The sequence below is a fragment of the Dermacentor andersoni genome, chromosome 1, assembly GCF_023375885.2.
Source record: "Dermacentor andersoni chromosome 1, qqDerAnde1_hic_scaffold, whole genome shotgun sequence".
Classification (NCBI taxonomy): domain Eukaryota; kingdom Metazoa; phylum Arthropoda; class Arachnida; order Ixodida; family Ixodidae; genus Dermacentor; species Dermacentor andersoni.
The window spans coordinates 154,994,208-155,016,938 of NC_092814.1; the positions used below are offsets into that span (position 1 = coordinate 154,994,208).

The 22,731-nt window shown below is 44.6% G+C and overlaps 1 protein-coding gene across 1 annotated transcript in view; it reads right to left on the reverse strand.

Annotated features, from left to right (window-relative positions):
• Positions 1-22,731, reverse strand: part of Tmx3 (Thioredoxin-related transmembrane protein 3) — a 59,089-nt gene that overhangs the window by 22,945 nt on the left and 13,413 nt on the right. The window contains exons 8-11 of the mRNA XM_050194387.3: positions 19,631-19,808; positions 13,634-13,687; positions 3,730-3,928; positions 268-336 (exon numbers count right to left, since the gene is read on the reverse strand). Of these exons, the coding sequence (XP_050050344.1) occupies positions 268-336; positions 3,730-3,928; positions 13,634-13,687; positions 19,631-19,808 (500 nt within the window). The remainder of the gene's footprint in view (positions 1-267; positions 337-3,729; positions 3,929-13,633; positions 13,688-19,630; positions 19,809-22,731) is intronic.

The following is a 22,731-nucleotide window of genomic DNA, read 5'->3' on the forward strand; positions in this document are numbered from 1 at the left end:
CAGGGATCAACTATGCATTGCAAGAAATAAAAAAAAGAATTAAAGTAGAATGCTTAAGCTATCTACAAGGCAGTGCCACAAGCTGGCAATCATTTGTTATGACAAACACTAATCACCAATACATGTGTGCAAAAAATAAAAGTTACTTTGTATGTTATGCTCAGATGTAATTTGTGTACTTGGGTATTTTATAGTGCTGCTCACAATGCAGTCTAAGTATATGATATACTACATGAGAATAGAACATAATACTCAGCACATACTCACCGCTAATGCAGTCTTGGCTTCAAAGTATGCACGGTACAGCCTATAAGGAAAGCTGTCTCCACCATATGGCTGTGAAAACAAAACAAAGAAAGAGAGACAAAAAAAAAGTCAAGCTCTACCACCCATCACGAAAGAACAATGGCAGGACTCTCTCAAGGACAGCAATCTCAACATTCAACTCCAGGCTGTCCAGAGGGCCCACGACATTGCCGCGGGACTTGATCTCCCGGTTCCATCGTGGGCGGAGCCACCGACTTGATCTTCGGGAGCCTTCGGTTTGGCTCCCCGAGGTCTCAGTCCCTCAGGACTCAAATAAGGTTCTTGTCATGTCATGTCATGTCATGTCATGTCTACTGTTTATGGGTGTCAAAACATTTGTGTGTGACGATTATTTTGCAGTGCTAGCCTTGTCACCACTGCTATTTTTGTATGCATCACAGGCAATCACCCCAGATTTCTGTCAGCCAAGAAGCCTCCAGTGGTTTCGCTAAATGACATAAAATTCACGTAGCAATTGACATCCTTTTTCATCTGTACTGTGTTGGTAGCCGGGATTAACAGAAAATTCACATTATGGTGCCTTGCCAATTTTAATATCATACTGGACTTGAAAGCACTGCTGCAATGTTACTTAGTCATATCATAAGAAGCCAACAAACACTGCCACCAAGGACAACATAAATTACTTGTGCTTAATAAATGAAATAAAGAAACGATAAACTAATGGAAATGAAAATGGATGAAAAAACAACTTGCCGCAGGTGGGGACCAAACCCACAACCTTCGCATTTCGCGTGCGATGCTCTACCAAATGAGCTACCGCGGCGCCGTTTCCCCATCAACTTTCTTGGGTATTTATGTTTCCTAGTAGAATCCTGGAAGTGTTAGCCAGCGCCCCCACTCACAGACCTTGGCGGCAGATGTAAAACACCCTTTCTGCCGCAGGTGTCACGAGAACGTGATCTTTTGGGTGAAGGCAACCGGTCAATAAACCTACACATTCTACCTGAAGCCAAAAATGTTGCCGGATTCGAGTGTATTTTACATAACGAGGGACACTGACATGACAAAAATAAGTGACGCGCCTTTGTTGCTGTTAGCTTATGACATAAAATAGCTCCATTTTGAATGAGCTCTCATAATGAAAGCGGTGTGTCATTTTGCGACAATGGTGATGACGTTGACTACAACAGTATGCTGTTGCCAAAACAGCAAAGTGGTTTTGCATCCAATTAATACCATGCAGGCAATTTTTGGACCCACCTCCTTGGAAAGAAGGTGCTTGTTAGAATAGGATGAATACGTAATCATTCATTAGCAGCTGCTGTTTGCACTTCAAACTCTGCCAAAGGGAGGCTGAAAATCGACATCTTAAGCGGGAGATGGCACATCTTCGATGAATGTACTGTTTCCTAGCGCCAAGAAAACAGAAGATTGTGGGAGGGGGACGGGGGAGGGGGTCACAATAATGGTCAGGCACATCCATGCTGACCAGTCAAGTGCTATCAACCAGTGAGGGCCAACTTCGGGTTTGAAATAATGAAAGTTTTGGCCCTTTGAAATGTACAGGCGCTGGTCCCCATTGCTCAAGATTGAATTAACTGAAACATCAAATTAACTGGAGTTGAATTAACAGAAGTTTGCTATACTAGGCACACACCTACACAAAAACGCTGCCAGGCATGGTTTTGACAAAGAAGCCTGGAGAAATATTGCAGTTCACTCATTGCCTATTTCATATCCTCCATGTAGAATATTTAGGTTCAAGCAAGTTTACCAATTTCCTTGAAAAAAGATTAAGTACCGTATTTACTCGAATCTAATGGGTACCCTTTTCCGATAAAACGAATCCGAAAATTGCATGCGCGTTGGAATCGAGTATGGCCCTAAATCCGCGTTACCGTATCGCCATCGGCATTCGAAAAATGGCCGCCTCGTACGCGCTTCTAGCCTAGCTGCCGTAGCTTCCTCCATGTGCATACCTCCATGTTGTACATGTAACCAGGTGCTGGTGTAACCTAGTCTACCGCCTGTCTTCCCGTTTTCTGCATTTATTCAATCAGCACGGAAGCACCGACTGTGAAGACACGCCGAGTCTACCGTGATGCCGCATTTAAAAGGAAAGTTATCATGTGCGCGGAGACGGACAGAAATCGGGCCGCATCATGGGCATTCGGAGTTCCCGAAACTTGTGTGTGGGTCTGGTGAAAAGAGAAGGAGAATAATTTCAGCAGCAAAGCAACAAGGAAGGGTTTCAGTGGACCGAAGCAGGGCCACTTCGCCGAAATAGAAGAGCTGCTCACGGAATACGTGCAAGAGCAGCGAGCCGCACAGCGGCCTGTGACGACCGATCTGCTCAAAGTACGGGCGATGCAGTTAGCCCTACAGAAAGGGCGAATGCGGAGTGACTTCAAAGCGAACAGGTGCTGGCTATCAAATTTTATGAAAAGAAAAGGCCTTTCTCTTTGAAGGCGGACAGGGATATGCCAAAAATTGCCCAAAGAGTATGAAGAGAAATTGCACAGTTTTCAGTGGTACATTTTGAAGTTGCGCCTTAGAAACGGCTACCACTTTGGACAGATTGGAAATGCTGATCAGACGCCGCTCTACTTTGACATGCCTGCCACCACAAACGTTTGGCAGAAGAGACCCTGCGGCAGTTTGGGTCAGCGTGGGAAGCTTGTGCTCGACGCGTTCAGGTGCCACCTTGACCAGCGCATCAAGGACAAGCTGGCTGCATGCAACACTGACTTTGTCGCGATACCGGGCGGCATGACATCGCAGCTCCAGCCGCTCGATATTTGTCTGAACAAGCCAGTGAAAGATAGATTTCGGGTGCTCTACACCAAATGGCTTGTCAGTGGCTGCCACGAATTGATGTCCGCCAATAAAATGAAGTGTCCCTCGCTGCAGGACTTTGCTGGATGGGTGAAACATACATGGTGCATGATCCCGTCTGCCATGGTCAACAAGGCCTTTAGAAAGTGCGGGATTTCGAATGCCATGGACGGCACCGGGGATGAAATGCTTTTGTCTGTTGATAGCGATAAGGAGTTGTCTGATAGCGATGACAAGTGATATCTATTGCCCCACGCGACTCGTACTGGTGCAGTGAAAAATCTTGGCGGCAAGGTACGCCGCTTCCATTTGTGTTATTATTCATCGCAACTTTAGTGTATTGGGAATAACTCCGCGTTTTCCAAATGATAGAAAATAGTATTTCTATATGAAAGCACGAGGTGCGCGGTAATGTGCACGGGTGTGCATTACAATTGAGGTTTTCTTTTTTTTTTTTGGTTTTTGGTCATGGAAAATGGGTGCGCATTACAAACGAGTAAATACGGTACTATGTATTCAAAAGGTTTTGTAAAGGTACTACAAATAAGTGCAGGCTTTTGAATTTCTGGTCAGTGAAGAGCCACAAGATGGAAAAGCCATGGGGCACATGCAAGGCAGACGTACCACAGCAGAGCCATCCATAATGGTATTCAGCAGCTCCAGCACTGCCTGTGGTGACGGGGGCTGCTCGCGTGAGTGGCCCTCGGGCAAGTAGTACTGGTATGTCTCAGGCTGAATCACCAAGAGACTAGGGACTGGCAGGTGCATCATGGCCACAGAATTGGCAATCTCAGGCGTCCCAACCCAGCCAAATACAAAGTGCCTGTGAAGCCACCATACAAAGCGAAAGAGGAATAACTAAGTATGAGAAATTCCCTTTGAAATACCCATAGAGATTCATAGTACAGTACATGCAATAATGGACATATCAAAGTAATGGATATAACAAAGTAATTCTGTCTTCCCCGACAACTTCCGTTAAAATGAAGTTTTACTGTATTAGCTACAGTACTGAGTAAGCACATGCACATCACAAGAAGACTCAATGTGACCCGAAATGCTGCAAAAAATCGGACACTTGCTTCTCCATGGAAAGCTCGAAAACATGTCAGTGAAGTAAACACATGCTGAACTCTTATCCCACAAAGACTATAAATGTCTAAGTGAAGCTGATTGTCACTCGAATTTTAAGCACAATCAGCATGTGCTGCCACTGCAAGTTCTAGGCGACGCTTTCAATACATTTCTCCTCAATTCTCTTGTAGAAGCACAGAATGCTCTAGCTTTCTCGATATCGGTGGACAGGTGTGAAGAATCTGCATTGGATTCATTGGGCCTCAACAATTTCCAGCATTTATGCAGAGGCATCGCCACTGTATTACCGCCGCCTATAAATAAAAGTCTGCAAACTAGACACGAGTAGAATGATGTACCATGAGCACTCACATCAGCACCATCACATGTGAACAGTGGCGCACTAACTCTCCCTACAAGCCTGATTTCCTCGATGTAGCAGCATGCGTGACATGAGTGCCATCACATGTAAACAGCTCAGAGCATAACAAACTCACCAAGTGACAAAAATGAAAAACCCAATTTACTACCCGGTAACATCTTTAAATAGTAAAGGTGGCCCAATATTATGCAGCTGGCACTATAAGGATACCCAAAGTAGGAAGTTGCCCTTCACTATGCATTTTGAAAAATGTAAAAAGCAGTCAGTGTAAATGAAGCTTCATCAAAAAAAAAAACAAGAATACAATACAACAAATCTGGAATACCTTATATAAATTATGGACAAGAATATAGCTTCAATATGTATGACTCAAATTCTTGGCTATACTTTCTTCTTGGCCAATACCAAACAGCTGTGCACCCTTGATCTACTTGATATTGCTTTTAACTAGGGTTGTGCAAATACTCAAACACTCGATTTTTATTCGAATAGAGAATGTTCCAATCATTCAATTCATGAATCAAATATGTAACGTTCCATATTTCGAATATTTGATTTTTCAAATATCGATACCTTCGGTGAATCACCCGGCCGCGATCGGTGCCTTGATGCGCGCATCATTCTCATGGCACGCGATCTCTATTAGTACAAGTTTCACCCAGGTCGACGATAGCGTTCAAAACAGTTAACGCGATGTGAACAGAGGGAACAACAGCAGTGCGTATGGAAAGCACGAGAGCATGTTCGAATATTGGTCTGATTAGCCACCGGAAGGCATGCTGATCGCATCAAATACGCGAGTTCAGTGTTTATGCATGCAGGCTCACACAGTGCGAGCTCTCTACTCACATGCGACCACACAGACGAACGTGGCAAATGTGCTCACGGCAGTTGCCAGCTGGTTGACCACAAACCCAAACGGCACTTCAACGGCCATCACTCTAACCCATACGCGTGATTTCACGACCGATCAGTGATAAGGCACTCGTAGGAACATATTAGTGACAAGCTTCCCCCAACGGTTTGCGGCCCATTATCACAATGGCCAGTGGAGAATTTTTGTCCTGGCCACACCATTAGCCACACTGTCTAGCACATTAGGCCTAATTGGAGATTCGTTTTCGGATGTTGGCGACTAAGGTTACGGTCACTGAATCAATGCAGATCTATTCACAGTGGTTGCACGACCCTGAGAAAGCCGACAAAAGCGAGTGCACAGGATGACCGTTGCATGTTCATGGCGGCAATCTTTGCGAAATACTGTATGGTGGCCCCCCATTCTGAACACCATTCGCAGGCGCACGACAGTCGCTTTCTGTAGCTTCAAGCGACCTGTCACAAGACTAGCTTTGGATTTACATGGTGGGCCCGAAAATATCATGCGGCAGTGTGCTGACCTCCAGCTGCAGATGCATTTACACAAACGGTAGATAGAAGCAAGCGCAAAATTCACCGACGATTACGCTCCCTAATACAAAATTTGAGCACAGCTCTAAGATATGTTTTCATTTCGCTATATAATGGCTGGTGCAGACAGTCTGTCTCATGTGGCAAGTTGCAAATGGAGCGAGGTGCGGTGCGACTGCCTCGTTAATCTGTAGATTGCAAGAGCTAGTGCGTGGGTGATGCGTGGGTGACACGTGCGCGCAATTCACAGCAGTAGCCGCCGACAGACCTCCCAGATGATGGCCGTTACTCTGGTGCCATCTCATAGCCATTGTCGCCACACTACGCTTTTCTGCTCACGCTTTCACTATACCCTACTCTCCGTTTTCCTCCTCACATCTTGCATCCCCCACGGCGTTCCGCGTTCGCTTTCATCACTCGCTGTGCTCGTTCGCTCGGTTATGTCGAGCTACAATGCCGAGGCATGCCGACGCTCGACGCAGTAACGGGCACCTACTAAGAGGTGCACTCTAAAATTGAAAGGGCACTTAGTTATTCCTACGTGGATGAATGCAAAAGCATTGCGACCACCGCACAATGCGATGTCGCGTGAAATTGCCGTGGGCCTCCCCAATTTAAGAACTCTTTATCGTCAGCGCCTACCGCGGTCGACCCGTGCGGCGCCGATGACCGTGTAGAGCGGTGCCGAATGACGTGATGCGCATTCCCAATTTTTTTCTGTCGCACAGATTGGTCTTGCAACAAGCTGACGATAACCGAAAGAAAGCACCTGTCATAAATATGGAAAGAAAACTTCCTGTTTCCTGGAGAAAAACTGGAAAGCAATCTTTCTAAGGAATAGAAAATTGCAATTAAGCACAGTATGGTCCACTATAGAACTGGAAACCCCTTTGGTATTTAGGACAACTTCGCTATTTCTTCAGCTTCAGAGGGAAAAAGCACTCAATTCTATTTTACAGATATTCCATTGATAAAAGATATTTTCCAGATTGTCTTATACAAGCTGAGTTATCAGCGCAGGCTGTTACGCCTCCATCCGGCAACGAGCATTCCTTGGATGTTTCCCCCTAGGCAGCCCCTTTCATCAGCGCCGCCCAGATGGCGACAGTGCCCGACACCGACTGCGACAGACAAACAAGTGCCCCAAATTGGCAATGCGCATTCTTTGGGTGCTTCCCCCGAGGCTTCATCAGCGCTCGCCAACCTGCCAATGGGGCCTGACAGACTGTGACGCACAAATAAAGAAGCTCACTTAGAAGCAAAAACATCCGCCGTTCCCCATGGAAGTGGTAACAAGAGTGAAGACCAGTCTCCTGACCCTGACAAAATGACTGTCACGGAGAGCAAGGAACCAGGTGGACAACTTTCATAGAAGGAGCATGAACACCCGTTTCCAGATTTCCTTGTCCTTGCTTCGGAGTCTGGATATCAGAGGCAGTGTTCTGTCAACAGTACAACCCCTCCGATTGGCCGCAACAAGGTCATCGAATTCCCTTGTGTAGGGAACTAGGGAAGAACTGCTTTAAAAAGCAGACACCTTTGGTGTATGGCGACGTGTCCCGATGTCTGCAGACATGCGTTCAAACTAGAATCTGACTACTTGTCTCACTATGTAAATTATGTAAAATAAACCCCTTGTCTTTCACTCATACTCCCAGACATACTCCCCCCTGTGCTTGAAGGATTCCTTGCCTAAATGTTACCCCAAGACCCAACAAGGCCTACTAATTTGGTGTTCTCTTTAATAAGAGTACAGCATACTATGCATCTAGATTCATATATACTTAAACTTCTCATAGCTAGCAGGGTTCTTGTTAAAGGCCAACTGCAACGAAATTTTCGACCACGTAGAAAGCCCAGTTTCAGACAATTTATACATGCAATAGCCTCTGTGCAAAATCTTACATTTGAGATACAGGTCAATGCATCGCAAAGAACTCTCAAAAACAGATGTTTTTCATACTGAAACTTAAAAATACGCCACCATTATCGCCAGGCAGAAGTGACGTACAGTGAAGAGTGTGGAGAACTGCCGCCTGTGCTGTCAGCTTTCCTTGCTTGTTCCGTACGCTAGCCACAGAGTTACTATACTGTGTGAGCTGCTTCCTGTGCTGTGACAGCACTGTCGCACGCCAGTGATGTTTTTTAATGTGGAGTATTCTGCAAGTCCAGCCGGTTTTCTTTATCTGATTGTTTACAATCAACAGCAGGGCCTCGATGCGTTCTGCTTCCCCTCGAAGAAGAGCGCATTTTGGTGGCCAAGTTAAAGGTGCGGTATAGTCCAGCTTAAGACAGACGCAATCCACGCATGGCGCAGTTATGCTACATTGGCGAAAATTGGACCCTCTAGTCCAGTGTGGCTGGCACTGAAATATAACATGTTCTATTGCACGCCGGAGCAGCTGTAAGAGGGTCCATCGCGCGCTAGCTTGGCTATTCAGGTCCACTGAAGCGAGCATGCTGCGTTCACGCCTTCAACAAACAAAGAAGCGCTCGCTCGCTGTGCACTTATTCGCTAGCGCCACGGCAACAACTGATTGCCACGCTGCTCCGGGTCAAGTTTAAAACACAGGGCAAAATTTTAGCCATCTTAGAGTCTCCTGCACGACGTATCAGACTTCAGCATGGCATGCTGGCAGCACCGAACTTAGTTACCGATCAGATCGATCAGACAACTACTGCCATCTGTAGTAAAGGACGATAAGTAGCTGAGGCTTGGCACGGCCGGGCTAGAGGGGCTAGGAGGGGCTTTGGGCTAGGAGCCACTAAGTGTGCACAAACTCACAGCCAGGTAGGCCAGACTGCGGCCATGATAAAGCTTCACCCATTTTGCTATGGCGGCATTGGATTCCTGCATGGCTTGCTGCCGCATCTACACCATGGCTGCCGCATCGCGTTCTCCTTCGTGACAAATGCAGCATGTGGTTCCTGCTCATTTCTGGCACTGTGTCAGAAAGGATATTGTCTATCTACTTTCATGCGTCCAATGTAGAGACGCATGAAATATCTTGAAGATGATGCACTACCGGAAATGATTGCTCGAGAATATTGCCCTTGAATACAACTTAACTATAAGAGTTACCTTTGGTTTTCGTGCATCATCACAGCATACAGTCAAATTTCGTTAATTCGAACATGCTTAATTCAAACTTTCAGTTCATTTGAACTGTTGCTGCGGTTCCAACAAAGTTCTATGCATTCAAATGGGTGAAAAGGCCTGGTAATTTGAATGCGCAAGCATTTGCAATGGTTAATTCGAACCTACTGCACTCCGACAATGCTCTCAGCAGTGTGCTAAATCACACGGTGGCGCCTTCGACCAGCATTCCTCTAACCCCACCATAGAGGAAGAACTTAGGAGGGATTCTTCAACTCCATGCGCAAAGAAAAAAAAAAGAAGAAAAACCGTGGCGGAAATTTGTGCACAGGCATGTGCAGGCGCGCATCACCGATTACTTCTGTTAGTGTCACGGCACCGCCATGTATCCGATAAAGTCAATGTATAACAATGTCTGAAATTTCAGACGCAAAAAACCTTTGCCGTACGACTTTCCAGACTTTTTGCCGTGACCGCAGGTCCAAAACAGCATTAATCGAAGCTACCACCGCTGCCATTTTGATTATTGCACCACCTCGAGCCGGCGCTCTCACACGCCGCAGATAGTTTCTGTTAGAAATGGCACTGACTCCACCTTTGTAATCCTCGCCAATGTCTTCAGAGCGCGGAAAGCACAGTGCATTGCATAACGCCGGCTCTCAAAAGTCAATTTCACCCCGATACAGCAGTCTTACGCAGCTAAGCATACCAAAAGATTGAAGGGGCAACTGTCACAGGACATGGTATGTTTCCTATAATTATACACGCATGCACCTGCCGTCTCCTATTGCAGTACGAGCACCAATATGCCTAATAACTGACTAATTTGTAAATACGTGTGAATAAATCTTGTAGAACTTCCCACTTATGTGATAGCTCAGTGCACATGTGAAACTGCGCAGGTAAGTCCTCCATTCCATTAGCTTCCTTTAATGCGAACCAATTTTCGGGCCCCTTCGAGTTGCAACTAACGAGATTCAACTGTAGTACTTAGTCACCCCGAGAAAGTGTTTGCCAAGCAGATCTTGATGGGTAGGTGACTGTGTTGTTGAAATGTTGCTTGTGCAGCTTCGTCAACTGCAGTTTACATGCTTTGTGCGTGTTGGCTGGTCCACGACGCACTTGCCTGGTGCGCCGCTGTGCACGCTTTCGCTCCGAAAGCTGGGACAGGAATGATGTGTTCGGCCTTCCTCTACTCAGCGTTGTGTACTGCACAGCCACTGCTCGTGTTCAGAGTATATATTCGAGCACCCAACGGCCACGCAACAAATCAGCATTCTTGCAACATCTCAAATCACGAGTGCAAAAGGGCGAATGCACACCATGAAAGACACCCATCAACTCGCAAATGATGAGCGGGTAATGCACCTGGCTGCCTAAATGCAACACAGCGCAACTGAGAGATCAACAGTTGCGTATGGTTCTTCAATATTCGCCATATCCACATTGCTACCGCTTTGCCGCCAGATACATGCGTCGTCTGCATAGGCGTTATTTAATAGCTGCTAATAACAAAATTAGGCAATTACTACCCTGCGGCTTTGACAAGATTACTTTGAGAGTATACGCTTGGCATTTATAGTCAATTTAGCCCAAGTGAAATTTCGTTGCACTTGGTCTTTAAGTAATGTGACTAGCCTCCTGAGCATGTGCAGCACTATGTTTTTGCCCAAAATTTAGAAGCATAGAAGTTTGTGTTAAATTTTCCGAGATTCGATATTCAGCTTCTTTTTCTTGATTCGATTCGATATTTGATTCGAAATATACTGCTTGGTATTCACACACTCCTACTTTTAACACGGCATTCACTACTGTGAAGTTCCCTAACATCTATACAACTTCTTCTGTTCTACATTCCCTTTTCACACAAGAATTAGTTGTTCAAAGAGTATGGTGGAGACAATTGCAATGATGACTGAGAATCCACCCAGTGGCTTGCAACCTGATGAATCAAGCAGCACTGGGTTTGATTGCAATTGAGAATGGTAGTGTACGTACGGTCAATGAGCACTAAGTTCACAGCTTATTGATACAGTTTTCTTTTTGATTAGCAATTAGTTGCTTACTAAGGACAGCAAAGGCAGTGACAGTTTCAATTAAAATTAAATTATGGGGTTTTACATGCCAAAGCCATGATGTGATTTATTATGAGGCACGCTGTAGTGGGGGACGCTAGATTAATTTTGGCAACCTGGGGTTCTTCAACATGCACTGAAATCTAAGTACGTGGGTGTCTTTGCATTTCACCCCCACCAAATGCAACCGCCGTGGCTGGGATTTCATCCTGCGACCTCATGCTTAGCAGCGCAACACTTAAGCCACTAAGCAGCCACGCCAGGTGACAGTTTGGTTACAAGCTACAACGAAATAAGTCAGCCAGCACTCACTGGTTAGAATCACGTGTCCTTGAATAGTGTCACTGTCATTGAATCAAGAATTGTTGTGTCAATGATCATTGAAAGTGTCATACTACAGAAGCAGTAAAGTGTTCTTTCCCTATGACAACGAACCCAAGAAAGAGAGTGAAGTAGCATGTTAGTAATTAATGGGTTGCTAGGCACAACCATTCGGATGCAAATAATGCACTTTAATATTGACCACTGGTCCTGTACCGGTTCATTAGAACTAATGGTCCTTTCTCACCCCACCCACATTTTATAAAAAATTATAACAGAGGTTGCTTGCACATGCAATGTATATTAGAATTAGGGGTGTATGAATATCAAAATTATCGAATATGAATCGAATATGAATACAGTTAAGCTTTGATATAACGAACCTTAATATAACGAAGTATTTAACTTTTCATAACCTCTTGTCCATAGAACACCATGTATTTTTTTTAAAACCTCAATATAATGAAGTGTGTCTGTATGGGATTTTATAACAAAATTTCACTGCTCCCGTGAAGGAATACCGAGACAATAACTAGCAACTTCGCGGACACAGATGGTCAAATGATCTAATTACAAGCAGCTGCTTGCAAACGCACCTCTCGAATCAACCTGGGGCGCCACAAGAGCAACCAGCGACAAGAGCCGCATCATGTTTCGTATGAAGTCCAAGTGCGATAACATCCTATCACGCCCCACGCACGGTCTGCTTTAGGTGTGAGTGGAAGTGTGCGAGTGTGAGACAAGAAAGATGGTGGCTTCAAAAGTGACACCTTCAGATTTGAGCAAAGGGAAAGAGAGAGAGGGGAGCGAGCTCGCAGTACTCTATCAAGCGCGCGTGAGGGGGCGGAGTGGGTGGCAAGTTGGCGTGCATCTTGGTTTCTGGCATGCGTCCCATGGCTGCGCATGGCTCTAAGTATGGCTGAGCGCATACGCAGCTGCGTACCCTGCTTTTGAGGTAATCTGCCGCGTGTGCAAAGAGTGGGTGTGCCAAGACAGCGTGGCACCATGTAAGCTGTCTTCCCACGTGTTTAATATTGGAGGTTGCGTAATCTCGAGTTTCGGTGACATGTTGGGGCGGGAGGCAGATGAAGCATTCGCTCCCCGCTGCCAGCAATTTCCTGACAGCGTCGTCCCTACAGGTGACACTATCAGCCGTGGGGGCGGAGTGCACATGAAAGTGTGGCCGGATTCACTTAATTCGTACCACCGATGTGAAGATATCATTGATGTTACATGGCATGAAACCATATCATTCGTTGCCGACTCCCAAATTTATCAAAATGAATAGTTTTCTCATTCAAATTTGCTTTTTTCAATTGCCCGATAATGCAGAAAATTCTGTCGCCCCTTTCCACGTAAGAAAAATTTATCAGCGACTGTACTTATTTGTACAAAGGATCAAATTTCAATACAACAGAATTTCTATATAACGAAGGAAAATTCCAAATTTACCGACTTCGTTACATCGAGGTTTAACTGTACTTAGCTTTGAATATCATATTGAATAATGATATGAACATGCATTTATTAGAAAGTTGGGTTAAACTATTATTTTGGAAAACTACAATTACACTGTCAATGTTAAAAAACTAGACTAGTAAGCCGTTATACTAAAAAATTGTGTATTTGGCTCATGTCAATTTGGAAAATTAAGTAATTCCCACTAGCTGTCCTCGCCAGCCTGTGCCTTATTATACTGCATCAAATGCCCGTAAGGTCAGAGGCATTTGACCCTGTGCCAGTGGTCACTCATCGCACTTGCTGTCAAGCAATAAGCTCAGAATTGCGGGTGGCACTGCAAGAAAAAGAATACAACAAAGTGCACCCTCGCTCTCCGCAAACCCGTGCCCCTTGCTACTGAGAGGCTGGCTTTCTGCATAGTTGAGATGTTTAGTGGTTAAGTGTGCTTTACACGCAAAATTTTGCTAGCTGAACGAGATCATCGTAAAATTCAGGACAAAATCACCCCAATATTCTTAGATTAGATAGAAACAAATGCTAAAAACTGTGTTTGCTCCCGCACAGCCAGAAATATATTTGATTTGATTCGAATATGCATTTTTTTAATTGAATATGAATAATAAAAATATAATATTCGATAATATTCGAACTTTTCAAATATACGCACATCCCTAATTAAAATATTTTTCACTCTATTCTTTTATAACTTACTCATGGAATAACTCCCGTGTATTCAAAGCAATTGCTTCGAGCATGTCTTTGAATCTGAAACAAAAGATACATAGAAAATGTATTGGGTATGTATCAAGAACAATGTTTCTTTACTGCAATGTCACTAGTTACCTAAAAGCACAAGACAGCCCAAATACTATGCACGCCTGCTGCAAGACAGCTGGGTGCAAGAACCTATCTTGATACTTCTGAAAAAGACTGCAGCTTGATGTTCCAGCACTTTATCATGCATTTTACTTGCTCCATGTACTTGCCTAAATCATACCTAGACATTAGTAATCTAACAGTCACCATGGTCAGTGTATGACACCACACGGCATACATGCAATGCCCAACCACATGGTTACTTTTTTGTTATATTTACTGTGAAGTAACTGTTCTTTGCGAGCAAATCAGGCTCTATACACTATGAAAACACTTTGAAAGAGATTCTGAACGAAGTCTCAGCATGGGCAAGGCAGTATCAAAAGTTGTGACTGTTATTTTCCTCCAGTTTATCACAAGAACACTTTGAGGAAACACTGTCACAAAAGACAGAGGTTTAGGAAATGTGACATCCTGTATTGTGCAGAAAGAAAAGTTCGTAGTAAGCATTCAACAGTGGTCACTACAGTACACACTAAGGTGATATCAGAAAAACATTCATGAGACAAGCAAAAACTACAATACCGTGAATCATTAAGCATGACAATAAGTATAGTACAGTGCAGCCCACATATAACAATACCACATATAATGATATATTGGTTATAATGATGAATCGACATAAGTGTGTCATTTTATGCATTAGGTCTATGGGGAAAAAAAAAACATATACCGTATTTACTAAAGTCTAGGCCGGCCCCGATTCTAAGCTGAACCCCCGAATGTCCGAAGCCAGAAAAAAATTTAAAACTTACCACGAATGTAGGCCGAACAAAAAAATGAGGACAGCGTTCAAAAAATGAAAACAGCATTTATTTAATATGAACATGCCGAGCTCACTCCACATTATCATCGCTGCTAGCCTCGTCGCTATAGCCCAGACCACACACCCGCATGCGGATGCGTGCAATCTCGCGTCCGCGCGCCCATGCATGCGCAGACAGTGCAGCATGGCTCGGATGCATCGAAACACTGTGCGATCTCGGTGAACAGCTCCTCTCTGTTATTGTGCGCTTATTTTTCTTATCATTTATCTCCTCATTGCGGCACACGCAAAAAGCGTCCCCTGTTGCCCCCTCCAACAACGGACACTTTTCTTATCGATGCTTAAGTCCCGCCCGGCTTGAACATTTGACGATGCCTCTGCGGCTAGCACAACTCTTCATTTGAAAGCGGCACAATCCTTTCTCTATGGCGGCACTACAGTGGCATCGCCTGTTTGGTGCCATTACGACGACACCACGCTATGGGCTACGCCACATGCCAATACGACACAGGTCAAAATAGCGACGTCGCTAGTGTACTTCAGTTGGCAACTGGCGGGGGTTAATAGTGGCTGCGATACCAACTTTTCTAGACGGCACTAGCTATGCACCATATTTATCATTTTCAATTACAAACTGGTGCGTTTTTTAAAATCCTCAAATCTAGGTCGACCATCAGGTTTGGTATCTAATTATTTGAAAAAAGCTATCGGCCTAGATCCGAATAAATACGGTATGTATAAATATAAGTTATTCACCACATATCGGATATAATGATCAAAATTATGCTATCTGGATGGCGTTTTCCATGCAGAATAATGGTGACATTTGCGTTGCTTAGTTCCCCTGAAATGAGCCATGCCCAGAAAGGGTGGTAAGTGTACCTATGCGAGTTTGTATCTGCCACCATTACCGCGCAGCACGTTCTGCCCCTACCACTCGTGCACCAGAGAGCATCGCGAGTTGGCACACCACACCACAAGATGGCACCAGCTGCTTCAAGTTTTTGCATGTCACCCACAATGGCACCAAAAGAGTGAGGGAGAGAGAAAAAAAGGGGGGGGGGGGGGGCGTAGAGCAAAGCAGTGCAGTGGTGCCCGTCCCCCCACTCAGTCTCTTTCTCAGCAAGCCCGAAAGTAGCTTCGCAGCTGAAGCCACCAAAGCAGCGCACAGCCCATTAGTGATGTTCCGTGCAGGGAATTTTCCTTTTTGGGGGAAATTTTCGGCCACAATTTTGGATGAAAGAGATAAAGGGAATCTTTTGAGATATTGCAGGAAATTTTAAGATTGATAAAGTAAATATCAGAATTATGCCATTGAGCAAGCCATCACTTTGACAAACCACAGCAAACCCTTTTAAGTACAGAGGCCAAACTTTGAGTCGGCTAGGTTAAAGTTCTAATAACCTTTGTTCTTGAAAAGCTGATGTACTGTTGGGTACAAAATGGGGACTGCAGTTTGCTACATTAGTATTCAATAATGTGACCTAGTCAGAATTGCTAAAATGCTGCGAGCCACCAGTGCTAGTTGATTTGATGCTTTAGCTCCGATTATGCGGAAGATATGTCGAGCAATGACATTACAAAGTTGTACATTAGAAATTTGAGATCTCAATATATTGCTGTCCAACTGAGATGTAAAATAAACCATATAATGTTTTTGAACATGACTTTACCTACAGTTGCCAAGACACCCTCTTATGCACTTAACCTATGTGTGTGTACATGCAGGGACATTTACAGAGACAGTTTTGGAACAATGCAGGGAAAATTGTCACAAATAAAGAATTTTGGTTACAGGAATGGGAATTCTTCTGCAAGGTACGGAACATCACTGCAGCCCAGCTTGAAGATGGCACCGACAAAGCGCGAAGCTGTGTCGCTTGACACGAAGATGCAAATTTAGCAGGACTCTCAACGCAGCTTCAAGCTGAGCGCCCTCATGAAGAAATATGAGCTCGCTCAGTTGATATCGACCGTCCTGAAAACCAGGAGCACCAAGATTGTGAAGGCAGGAACTATTAGTGGTCATGGCGATCAGCGGAAAATGGTTGGGGCACCTTTGTATGCAATGTCGAAGAGTCTCTTTACCAGCTGTTCATCACAACCTGCGTGCATAATGTGCCTATCAGTGGGCCAATACTTGTTGCCAAAGCAAAAAACTTCAATTTTCTTCTGGGACGGCCAAATTTTAAACCTGGAGAAGGCAGGATCCAGCAGTTTAAAGATCAGCACGGCATCATCTATAACAACATAGCAGGGGAAGCGGCGTCTCTGGATACACAGGCGAAGCAGCAGTGGCTACTGACAAAGCTGCCTGGCGTGCTGGCAAGCTCCGCAACGGAAGACATAGACAAATGTGACAAAACTGCTCTTTTTTTTCTTCAAATGTTGCTGTTGAAGACACACACACTATTAAAGTAGATCCATGCCCCGGCAGGAAGCACTCGAAACTTAGCGCGACTGTGTTGCTGTGTGTTATCACTGACGGGAGCCGTCGCCTTAAGCCTTTTGTGATTGGGAGATCAAAGAAGCCAGCATGCTTCAAGAATCAGCACATCCTGGTCCACTATCGAAGCAATAAGAAGGCGTGGATGACCTGTGACCTCTTCGAGGAATGGCTAATCAAGTTAGACAGCATAATTGAAAGCCAAGGGAGAAAAGTAGTGTTGCTAATCGACAACTGTAGCGCACACAGCGTTAGCCAGAAGCTAACATCCATGGAGTTGATGTTTGTGCCTCCCAATATGACGGCACGCCTGTAGCTGTTGGACACCAGCGTGATAGCCAATGTTAAAGCTTTGTATTGGCGGCGCATAATAGAGTGGATAATCTTGGTCAATGACCGCTCAGCTCCTGGCACGTCGGGCCATGCACACAGGTCCCCTGACATGAAGATCAGTCTTTTGAAGGCCGTGCGCTTCGTCTATGGTGCGTGGTATGAATTGAAGCAGTCCACCATACAAAACTGCTTCAATAAGGCGGGCTTTATGTGCCAGGAGAAACACCCCCACCCCCCAAACACACTTCCCTGACAGCGAGACTAACACAATGGAAGCCGCAGACATAACTGAGCTCTGGGAGCCAACGGTACTGGTGACACAGGTGGTGTGTAGATGAAGGAGTTTTTGACTGCAGATAGTGCTGCCTCGTTCTGCGATGAGATCACTAACGAGGCGATCGCCGAAAATGTGCTGTCACGACAGATGGCAACATTGTACGACGGTGGCGACAGCAGCAGCAACAGTGACAACAAGATTGACAGTGGCTCTTTGACCCCGATCTCGATGCCACACAAAGCGCACTGTCGTCGCTCAACTCATTAACTGATTTTATGCATTCTAAAGGATTACCGTAAGTGTGCGCACAGCAGCTGGAAGCAATGCACACTGCAGTTGTGAAGCTGAAACTGCCGCGAAAGTAAGTGCAGATTTCAGACTACAGTCGAACCCACTTATAGCGATACCAGTTTTAACAATATATCGGTTATAACAATGAGAAGCTGCTGTACCGTCAACTTTTGTATGTGTTCCATGGTAAAATAACCCGCTTACTACAATGCCCCGATGCAGCATTATCGGTTATAACGATAAAAGCTGGTGTCTGAGCCGAAAGGTAGTGAAATGCGAAACCCTTGAAAAGAAAAAAAAAAGGGAAATGAGAAATTCGAGCTGCTGCAAGATGGGCCGCTGCTCCAACAGCCACCGTGCGCCTCTCTCCCGTTGCTCTTCCACCCCTCCGAACATGAATGGGCTGCGGCCATAGCTATAAGCCATCCCACCCTCCAAAACACGAATGGATCATGTCAACTGCCCTGCTCGCAGGTTGCTAGAATGTTGCTCACTGACTCCTCATTCAACACAGTTCCGCAAACAGCTTAATTGCTCGTGTTCATTTTTGTTGGTTGCGTTGAAATTGTTCCTGGCCACGCGGTTTCTCAGCCTCGTTTGACCAACAGTTGGTTGGATTCGCCGCCGAAACGGAAGATGGCTGATCCGCCCGCTAATCATCGGCAATGTGCGACATCGCCGATGAAAAGGAAGTGCACGGCTATTGATTTAGAAACTAAGTGCTTCTAACCGATGAGGCGATCGTCGTGAACGTGCTTGCATCAGATAGCGACGGCAACGACAGCAGCGATGACGCGGTAGGGCAGGCTGCCTTAACACTGTCCTCGCAGGAGGCCCGGCAGATGATTCAGTCCCTCCGGAGCTTCGTTTTTGCGAGGAACTTTCCACTGCACTACGTGGAGCACCTGGATGCCTTGGAGGATGTAGGCAAGCTTCACGTAAAGCATGCAAAGGCTGATGAACATATGGTTTTCTCGTGCAAGCCAATGAGATGTGCATGGCAAGATGCTTGTGGCGATCTCGCCTCAGCATTCCTTCTGGTTATCTCAAGCTGACAGGCTGCTGCTGCAGCCTTCTGGCAATTTTTAAGAGGCCCCTTTTGGGGCCACCAAGGTGATGCCTCGGCGGTGCTCGCATATTGCATGCCGTGTCCCCTCTTTGCAGTTGTTATAGCAGTGCCATTCTTTAACGCCAACAGCCGGGTCTTGTTACACGCGATCGGAGCTCCCAGGAAGCAGTTAAACGAGTGAACACAATCAGCAGCTGGATGGAGGAAGGTGCTGGGGAGGGGCACTGACCTCCCTGCTATTATAGTTTCCTCCCATCAGCTCTGCCATCCCCCTATTTTGACTTTTTCATGCAACCAAGTTATAACAATTGTTGGTTATAATGATGGAATTTTCGTGGCACTTGAATACTGTTATAAATGGGTTCGACTGTACTTCAAAATAGAGAGCCTATCGCTTGACACAATCTTTGGTGCTGGAAATAAAGTTTTGTTTTTCACAGCCTGGTTTCTACATCTATTCTTTAGTGCAAGTGGTGAATTCGGGTTCAGAGCTACAAAGCTACGTTCAGAAGCTTTTCTTTTACGGCAGTCCAGCTATAGCGATCATCGGTTATAAAGGTCATATTTTTCATTTTTCTCTGCACTGCACTGGACAGGTTTTATCCACGCTCAGTGTAATCAAAGTAAGGGAATAAGTTAAAGCCACTTACTCTTGCATACGCATGGTAACTTTCCCAATCTGGTTCTCCTCCAGAACTGCAGTCACTATCTTTTTTCCTGTCTTCAGTATTTGGTGAAAATTGCCATAAGTTATTTTTTGGAATGTTGGAAACCTTTCTCTATTCATCCAGTCAAGAAATGTCATGTTTTGTTCTAAAGCACTGTTTTCTGTAAAAGAAAAATTTTTTATTACCTGCAAGTCATTTACATGACAAAAGGAACAGGGAATAATCACTCTGCATAACTGCAATAACTTAATTTTAATAAAAGAAAATGTCACCCACAATTAGGTTTACTATATAACATAGCAAGTTTCCATAATAAATATGTATGAATACACATTACATCGAAATTTTTCGTTCCTGCAGAATGGCCCGCGTAGTTACAAATGCCTGCAAAAGTTACTGCATAGTGCAAATATGGGAAAAGGAAGCTACACAATCTAAAAAACAATCCTAAGAACACTTCTAAGAATAAAGCCAGCCTCTATGGAGGTCACAGTTGCACAAAACAAGAGTTGAGCCATTTAAGAAACTGGTGCAAGCTATGTGGGTTAACTCTTTCAGTACCGCGCCCATTCGGCATTGTTAGCCCGCTGACTATGGTTTGAAATGCCAATTTTGAGGCTTTCCGCGCCACTCACGGACACACTGCGCTATCGGATGTGAAGGAGAACTATATTTTTGTTTTCCAAGCAGTTCGCTTTTTCCCCACAAGGCATTAATTTTTTAATGCACTTTGAAGTTTGGCGATCGTCAAAGCAGAAAGCAAAAATGGCCGCCTCCGGGAGCGGCGTGCGTGCTTCAAAAGATCGCAGATCTCGCAATTCCACTGCGTTTGCGGCTACTTTTATCCATGGATTGAGCAGCAGTGAGTCTGAGGATGCTACCTTTTCATCAGACTTAGACTCAGAGCGACAACGGCGCAAGCCAGCCCGGAACATTGGTGGCCGCAGCCTGGCACGCCAAAATGTAGTGCTTGCACTTAATTTTTTGTAGTGGAACACCTGTTCCATGAAAAATACAGATTTTTTTTTTCGGAGATAGTGCCTATTAGATGGCAATACATTTTGTATATATCATAATTTTTGTTACATTTTTTCTTAGCAGATACAAGCGTGTCTTTACAAACTTTGTTCAATTTTATCCCAGAATCTTTATTTTGAGAATTTATATCTTTTTTATGACATATACCTCATTAATAAAGCTTGCATGTGTGAAAAGTGCATTCATTATGACTTTTGTTTATGTATTACATAAAATATTAAGTGCAGTAGTTCCTTCAGAAAAAAAAATTATATGGCATAACCTATAAAAAACACCCATTTTCCCCATGGCAGGGAAAGAGTTAATTAAACCAATTCAGTCATTTTGAGTCACATTATGCAAGGCATTTTCTGCATCCTGCCCAATTATTTTCTAGCAAAAAATTTAATTCCTGACTTTTAAATATAAGTTTAGAAGTACATGATTGTGCAGGAAAGTATATCACTAAAACCATCAAATTAACTTCAACAGTTTACATAATGCTACCATTCATGTAGCTCTTTTTTTTTTATCTAACAACAAAAACCACCAGGCAACAAACTTGCATGTCACAATAGTACTGCTCTCAAAACAAGCCCAAATGAATGTTTAGAACTCTTCATGCAGCCTGGCATCCTCGCGAAAACCAGAAGGCACCTATGATGCTGGAGGCTGTTTCAATCCCATTAAGCCTTAAATGGCGTTCTTCAGTATAACGACAGAGGCAATGGCAATTCAGTATAACACATTAAAGCAATGGCTTATACAAGTACTATAGCAGTCACCAATATAACTAACACACTCCCACTTCTGTGGCTCTGCTTGAAGAAATCAATAACTGGCTTTCTTCTTTAACAACACTTTTGAGAACAGAGCTGATATAGCAAGCCAGCCTGCTGTCTGAATTTATTTTTAAAAACTCGCCAGGCAATTTTTGCAGAAAAAAAGAATAACCAAAACAAAGATACAGTTGAGAATTGGGCGTCATGTTTACCATGATGATCTTAAATGGGCCCGAACCACTTTTTATCGAAATGGAGAAATGCATCTGAAGTTGAAATAGGCTATTTCAGAAATACTTTGCCGCAAAAAAGTACTTCAATGCATTCAGCATAAACGGAGTTACTATTGGCAATCAGACAAACCCTTCGCGGTGCTTTTACTCCTTCTTCAATGCCTTGCACTGCAAAGGCTATGGTGGAGCAGGGCATGCCCACAAAGCTCCGCCTAATGACGGTCACCATGGCGAACAGTTCACATTTGATTATGGATGTTAACGTAGATGCCACTACTTCCAATTGATTTTGATGCCTACGACGCACCAAACATAAGCCAAGCATGGTTGACCTCAGCGAGCCGCAGTGCGCTTAGCCAGTGGACTCGTTGCGGCAACCCGCGGCGATCGCAGTATCTATGCTACGTAGCAGACCGCAACTACACCCAACTGTAGCAGCAGTGTTTGCTTTGTGAACAACAGGGCCCGAGTGTGTGCTGGCGCTCATATACTGATCTGGCCGTGCTACGTGGTGTGAACCAGCTTTGTCCTTCACCAGCTTGACCGAAAGATAGTAGGCACATCCAACTGGCGCATTTTTAAGTCCTAACAATAAGCCTGCCAAAGTGTATAACCAGGAATAGCCAGGAGTCAGTGCGCGCTGGCAATATGCATGTGGTCTGATCTTATGTTTCCCATGGTTCGAGGCTAGTTGAGCATTCAAAAGCAGACAAGATTAGCGAGACCCCATGGCTACGACACCAATAAGCAGGGTGGCCAAAGTTTAATTCCTACGCGGTCGGTCGCGGCTGAGCGTGAGCAGAGGATAGTCGGCTTCTAATGGAAGTACGTAATTCTTATCGAAATTCGAAAGCAGATTTTCACTTACTTCAGCCTGTTTATTAAATTTTGTCACTATACATAGTTAGAGTAGGAAGAAACGCACTGATGCAAACACCCTTCTTGATTGACGTCAGCTATTGGCCAATAGCAGCCATGTATGCTATCTGCTATATTACGAAATAAAGCATCCAGAAAGGGTGAGGAGCAGGCTTCTGTTGACGAAAAAGCG